This window comes from Sus scrofa, chromosome 13 (genome assembly GCF_000003025.6).
Source record: "Sus scrofa isolate TJ Tabasco breed Duroc chromosome 13, Sscrofa11.1, whole genome shotgun sequence".
In the NCBI taxonomy this organism is placed as follows: Eukaryota; Metazoa; Chordata; class Mammalia; order Artiodactyla; family Suidae; genus Sus; species Sus scrofa.
Window position 1 is genome coordinate 205666802 of NC_010455.5, and position 6000 is coordinate 205672801.

The 6000-nt window shown below is 59.3% G+C and overlaps 1 protein-coding gene across 1 annotated transcript; it reads right to left on the reverse strand.

The window, feature by feature from the left end:
• TFF2 (trefoil factor 2) lies at window positions 2213-5518 on the reverse strand. Its single transcript, XM_003358971.3, has 4 exons — window positions 5231-5518; window positions 4307-4456; window positions 3271-3417; window positions 2213-2419 (listed from the first exon to the last, which is right to left on the reverse strand). The coding sequence occupies exons 1-4, from the start codon at window positions 5415-5417 to the stop codon at window positions 2406-2408; spliced, it is 498 nt and encodes a 165-aa protein (XP_003359019.2). The 5' UTR covers window positions 5418-5518; the 3' UTR covers window positions 2213-2405.

Genomic DNA, 6000 nt, shown 5'->3' on the forward strand with positions numbered 1-6000 from the left:
GGGAGAGAACCCCCCACAGTCACGTCGCTGTGATGCCTCCTGCTGTTCCCTCCGCCAAAGAGCCGGCCAGTCCCTCTCCTGGGACCGTCTCAAACACCCTCATCACCGGAGCCAGAGGGCAAGGATCTGGGTGAGCCCCTGGAGCCTGGAGACCAGGAGGGTGGGGGTGGGGGCTGGAGCCCCCTGCTTCTCCTGCCAGACCCCCTGCAGCAAGCCCGTCCTCCCTGCCATCAGCAGTATCCCCCTGAGCCCAGCCGGGCTGCACCCGCCTCTGGAAGGCAGGGAAGCCAGGCGGAGGAGGAAGAACCACGGTTGTTTGATGGAGTGGGTTTGAATGTCACCACCTGCTGTTCCAGAGGCAGCGAGAACCCCCTAGTGGCCCCCCTATAATGGGAGGGTGGGGCTCGGTCCTGACCACGTTGGGACATGACGCAGTTCAGGTCATCAGCGATGCTGGAGCAAGAGGCTTATGCAAAGCAGGTGAAAACGGCCTAAGGACCCCCACACCCACGGGGAAGGCCACGGCTTCAAACCCACACTTGGTTATCAGGAAGATGGCCCATCAGGACTCGTCTGGGGAATGAGGGCGTCAGTGCATCAGGGAGAAGCGGAGGGAGGAGGTGGGCTGGGGGTGGGGCCTGAGGAAGGACGCCTGAGAGAGGACCCGCAGCCCCGGGTCAGGAGCCCAGGCCCAAGCCCCCAGCCATGGCCTGGGAGCACGGGCGCGAGCAAGTCCCACAGCAGAGACCCCTTCCCAGAGACGCAAATGCCAGGGCCCGACTTGGCTCTGCCGGGCGGAGCCGGCTCCGGGACGCGGGAACGCCACCCTGAGGACAGGCTGGAGAGGGACACGGGGCCCCGTGGAGACACACGTCACAACGCCGTGTCCGCCTCCACCAGCCCCTTGGCTCCAAGGATTCAGCCCCTGTGTTCCAACAAGAGCAATTATTTTATGGAGCCTGTGTGTCTTACTAGCAGGATAAAGATACCACAGTGACCTTAGGCTGTAAGGGGACCCCTTCTCCAAATAGGGGTCCTGAGACGTGATGTGGGGCCAAGCCCCTTCCTTGAAGAAGTGCTTTTTAAAATTCCCACTTTTTTTTCTTTTTTCTTTTTAGGGCCACACCTGCAACATATGGAAGCGCCCAGGCGAGGGGTCGAATCAGAGCTGCAGCTGCCGGCCTGCACCCCAGCCACAGCCGCGCGGGATCAGAGCTGCATCACGGCAACACCGTATCCTTAACCCACTGAGCGAGGCCAGAGATTGAATCCACACCCTCATGGATACTGGCCGGGTTTGTAACCTGCTGGGCCACAACGGGAACTCCTTAAAATGTTCACCTTTTGAATTCCCTGGTGACCTAGTGGTTAAGGATCTGGCATGGTTGCTGTTGTGGCATAGGTTCAATCCCTGGCCCAGGAACTTCCTCATGCCCTGGCCGTGCCCATCCCCAAAATTCCCACCTTTCAATGCAAAGCCAGTGCCGCCCAGAAGGCGAGGCCCTGGACTTCCAGGGTGACCCTGGGCCCACACTGGACGAGGAGAAGGGAGCACAGAGAGGCCACAGCCTGGCCTGAGCTGCAGAGGGTCAGCACCCATTCCCGAAGACCCGTTCCTAAAGTGTCGCTCACGTAATGTCCTTCCCGCGGGCTGCAGACACGCCTTGATGAAAGCTGTCGACTGGCCCGCTGCAACGGCTTTCAAATCGCAGCCTGTTGCTGAAGCTGCTGGCTCTCAGGCCGAGGGGAGACGGGCCTGGACAGCACGGGAGCCCAGCCGGCCCAAGCCCTCGGAAGAGGGGGGGTCCCCTGCCTCGCTTCGGCTTCGGAGGCACACAGCCCATGACGCATTTGCTAAAAGTAAAGCCGTTTTGTAATTGCGATCTCAAATTATATGTCACTCTGAGAGTCACCTAATTTTTATATGTTTGGGGGGTGAAGTCATTTGTGGTTTTATGCAAAGGATTGGGTGCGAGACTTCTAAAGGGATCGTGGATTCTGAATTCCGCGCAGGCGATATTTTTTTACTGGCAGAGTTACCTGATCGTATTAGATAAATTCTTGCTCTTACAGCCAATGAAAGGGTGTTAAAATTACACGTACACACATGTGCTGCCTCTCTCTCTCTCTCTCTCTCTCTCTCACACACACACACACACACACACACACACACTGTTATTGCCACCTCTGCGTCAATGAAGCCGAAACAAAATTTAGCAGATTTTCAGTGTTTTCTTTATTTGAAGAAATTCTGTGTTAAACCATTGAAAAGGGCAGAGGGGGAAGCAGATTAAGAAAACCCAGGAATTTCAGAAACTCAAAACCTGAAATTATAAGATGATGAATAGTCTTCTTTTGTTTCAGAACATCCAGGAGCCTGGTGGGTTCTCTGAAGCCATGGCCTCTTAGTAATGACAGTCTAGAAATTTAAACCAAGACGGTTGGAAAGGGGGTGGGTGAGGGGGCTGGGGAGCCTGCGCTAAAGGATTCTGTGGGTTCACGGCCTGCAGCCCTCGGCCCGTGTCCCTGCCGGGGGGTGGGCAGCCTGCCTGCGAGGAAACAGCCCCCGGAGAACCAGTGATTTGCCAGGTAGACCCTTGGGCCTCACAGACAGTCACTTGGAAATTTCTGCAAGGAGAGGCCGTGCTCATGGGGGCATCCTGCCTCCTGAAAAGGGGAAGGCGCCCTTTGGGGACCAGCGCAGCCTTCCCGCCTTTTAGAAATACCTGGTCTCTCCTTGATCTTGCCACACTCAACATCGGGGTCACACGGTCACCAGGGGAGTGGGGAGTAGGTCGGGGCATCCTGGGACCACAGCTGGGGCGGGACCCGGGGCAGAACCCGACCCATGTGGTCTCAGGAGAGAACAATGGGTCCACAGGGAAGGGCCCACATCTGCTTTTCCCTGGGTCCTGCCCTGGTGCCCGGCCCGGGTCAGAAGCCTCCAGGCACAGGGACACTGCCCACCTGTGCTGGGACCTGGGGGCGTGGCCAAGAGAGAGAGACCTGCCTTTTACCACCATCGCAGAAGACACAATGGGAAGGCCAGAGGTCTTAAGTTCTTAGAAAGAAGCTGGCCCTGTGGAGAACATTCTGGAATAGCCTTCAGAGCTGGTTCACCACAAAGGCGGGTTCCCACACCAGCGCAGGCGTTCCTGAACCGGCCACCCTCGGGGCTGGGGGGCATCAAGCATCCTGTCCAACCCGGAGCAACCCCCACCCCAGCCCGGCTCCCGCCTCCCCGAGGAAGCACCGTGCCCGGCGCCCTACCTTCCACGGACATGGGGAAGAAGCACCAGGGCACCTCGGGGATGGTGTCGGAGAAGCAGCAATTGCGTGCTGCGCAGTCCTCGGGGCTGATGCCCGGGTAGCCACAGTTCTTGCGGGCGGACACCTCCATGACGCACTCCTCAGACTCTGCCGCACCACAGGGTGAGGGGACAACGAGGGGACTCAGTGAGGCCAGCTGGCTGAACAGACTCACCTGTCCCCTCCTCCCCAGACGGTGCCCACCCTGGGCTCACAGGCTCAGGGTGGCTCGAGGCACTTCTGGGACCGTCACCCCTGGACCGTCTGCATCTGGGCACCAGCAGGGGCCACCCCTTCCTTCTGATGCCCAAAGTTAGACGAGCTGGAGGGAAAATGTCTCACCTCCCTGGACTTGCTATTCCTCTGTAAAATGGGTTGACCTGCCTCCGAGAGGACCCTTTAAGAACGTAAAGCGTTTGACCAAAGGATTAAAACCCAAGGAACCTTGCCCTCCTTGGAGGGGCCTGGCTGCAGCCGCCCCAACCACCAGCCGCCAGTCTGGTTTCCCCCAGAGCCCGGGAGCCTCTGCCCAGCAGGCAGCCTCTGGGAGGGTGGGCGGAGTATGTGAGTGCCAGGTCCTCCCGCCACACACACACACACGTAGGCACACCTCAGAATCAGTGACTTTCTCACCTGATGCCATAGGCACAGATATAAAACTCACTCTCAACGGTAACTAACTCTAGAGCCTTACCTTAATTTCCTAACATTTGGGGTCTATTGGCAGTTGTATTAATGATTGCTTAATATAATTAATGATTAATGATGAACTGATCAATGCCTACATGCGCCTTAGCAGCTTCTGCAGGAGCTGCAGCCAAGAGGGGCCTGAGGGTTGTTTTTTCAAACCCAGTGAAATGGCTGAGTTCCCGCAGGTCTCCCAAGGGGGCAGATGGCTGAGCCTTGGGGTCCAGTGTGGACACGGGGTCCGGAGCCTTGGCTTTCCCCTTTGGGCTCTGGCCAAGCCCCGGGAAGTGGCCTGGGATGCTCACGTTACCTTGCGCCGGGAGGGGTTTGAAACACCAGGGGACCCCAGGCACTTGGGAGTCGAAGCAGCACCCCGAGGTGAAGCACTGGTCGCTGGTGATGCCCGGGAATCCGCAGTTGACCCGGTTCTTGGGGTCCTGGCGTGAACACCGGCAGGCGGCTGCAGAGAGGCCCCGGGTCAGCCACACGCATCCTCCCCACTGCCCGCGGGGGCCCCCCCAGGAACGCCCGCAGCGCTGCCCCCGCCCTGGGAGAGCCTGTCCTCTCTCGCCCGTGTTCGAACTGCACCATGTCCTTCAGAGGAACTGCCTGGGCTTCGCTGAAAGTGTTTCACCAGTGCCCTTCCGTGGGTGTTCCCGTGTGGCTCAGCGGCCTAAGACCCTGACGTGGTGTCCCTGAGGATGGGGGCTCTCGATTCAACCCCTAGCCTGGGGACGTCCACATGCCGCGGGGGCGGTCCGAAAAAGCAAAAACATTTAAAGTCTTCTGGCAAGAGGGCAGGCAGATGGACTTAGGTCAAGGTCAGGAGCAAGGAGCAAGCAAGGTGGGGCTCCCAGGAGGCCCTCCTCGAGCTGCCCACCCGCAGCCCACATTGTCCTGACCCTCTGGAAAGGGGCCTTCCTGGGACGTCTCACCTCCCCCGACCCCACCGTCCTTCCTGAACGGCCTGAAAGTGGTGAAAGTGGCCATGTGGCCAGCATCCCAAATCTTAGGACACTTTCCAGCTGCTTCCCAGCTCAGGTTAACGCATCATCTGCCTTTTCTCTTTGAGGGAAACTGACATGAATAGAGACCCACCGAGGGGAAGAAACTAAGGACCATGGTTTGGGGGGTGGGGGCAAGCGCGGGGAGGTGGGGGCCCAGGGGCTAGAAGCCTCCCAGACTCGCTGATCCGAATGTTCCACGGCCGTCAAGGACCCGGGCCGTGGCTTACCGGGCTTCTGGGCCCCCGTCAGGGCACACAGCCCCAGCAGGAGGAGGATGGCCAGGAGCCGGGCGCTGCGGGAACCGGCGTCCATGCTCAGCTGCACCGGAGCCGCCTGCAGAGTACACGGTCCCCGCTGCCAGGGGCTTTTATAAGCTTCTCTCTGTTTGCTCAGCAAGCAAGATAACCTCCCCATGGCACCAGCTTTTGGGAGCCTTTGTTGGGAAAAGGAGCTGAGATAGTTCACCCGGGAGGCCCAGCGGTGGGGGTGATGGCGCAGGCGAGGTTTGCTGGCCGGGGGCGCCAGGCTCCCTGGGCGCAGCCAGACCTCCCCCTGCCCTGGGCGGGGAGCCGAGTCGTGCCAGGATGCCAACGTGGAAGACGGGCCGTGTGCGCGTCTGGTGCTGGGCACTCGCAGGGTCACACCCAGGAAAGGATGAGTCACATAAGTCTCCTGAGAAGGTACAGGGCCACCACGGCGATTTTTAAAATATCGTGCCTGAGGCTACTGGGGAAAATGGTCCAGGCGCAGAGAAGGGACCCTCCTGCAGGACTGAGAGGGTCTCTGAGGACGGCTGGGGGCCCTCCTGAGTGGCAGATGCATCTCCTAGCCCCTTGTCTCTGTCCTGGGGCAGGGGGCTGCTCTCCAGGGGGATGAGGCTCGTCTGATGAAAGGACCCGGGATGGGGTAAAGGGAACGAGTTCATTTCAGCCAACCCTCAAGTGTGGCATTCTTTTCTTCCGTGGGAACTGTCTGTGTTTCCTAAAAGATGGCACCT

Coding starts and splice junctions, on each gene's coding strand:
- TFF2 (XM_003358971.3), bottom strand. CDS start 5,417: ATGGGGAGGTTATCTTGCTTGCTGAGCAAACAGAGAGAAGCTTATAAA. Junction 4,457..5,230: donor GACGGGGGCCCAGAAGCCCG/GTAAGCCACGGC, acceptor GCCTCTCTGCAG/CCGCCTGCCGGTGTTCACGC. Junction 3,418..4,306: donor CAAACCCCTCCCGGCGCAAG/GTAACGTGAGCA, acceptor GTGGTGCGGCAG/AGTCTGAGGAGTGCGTCATG.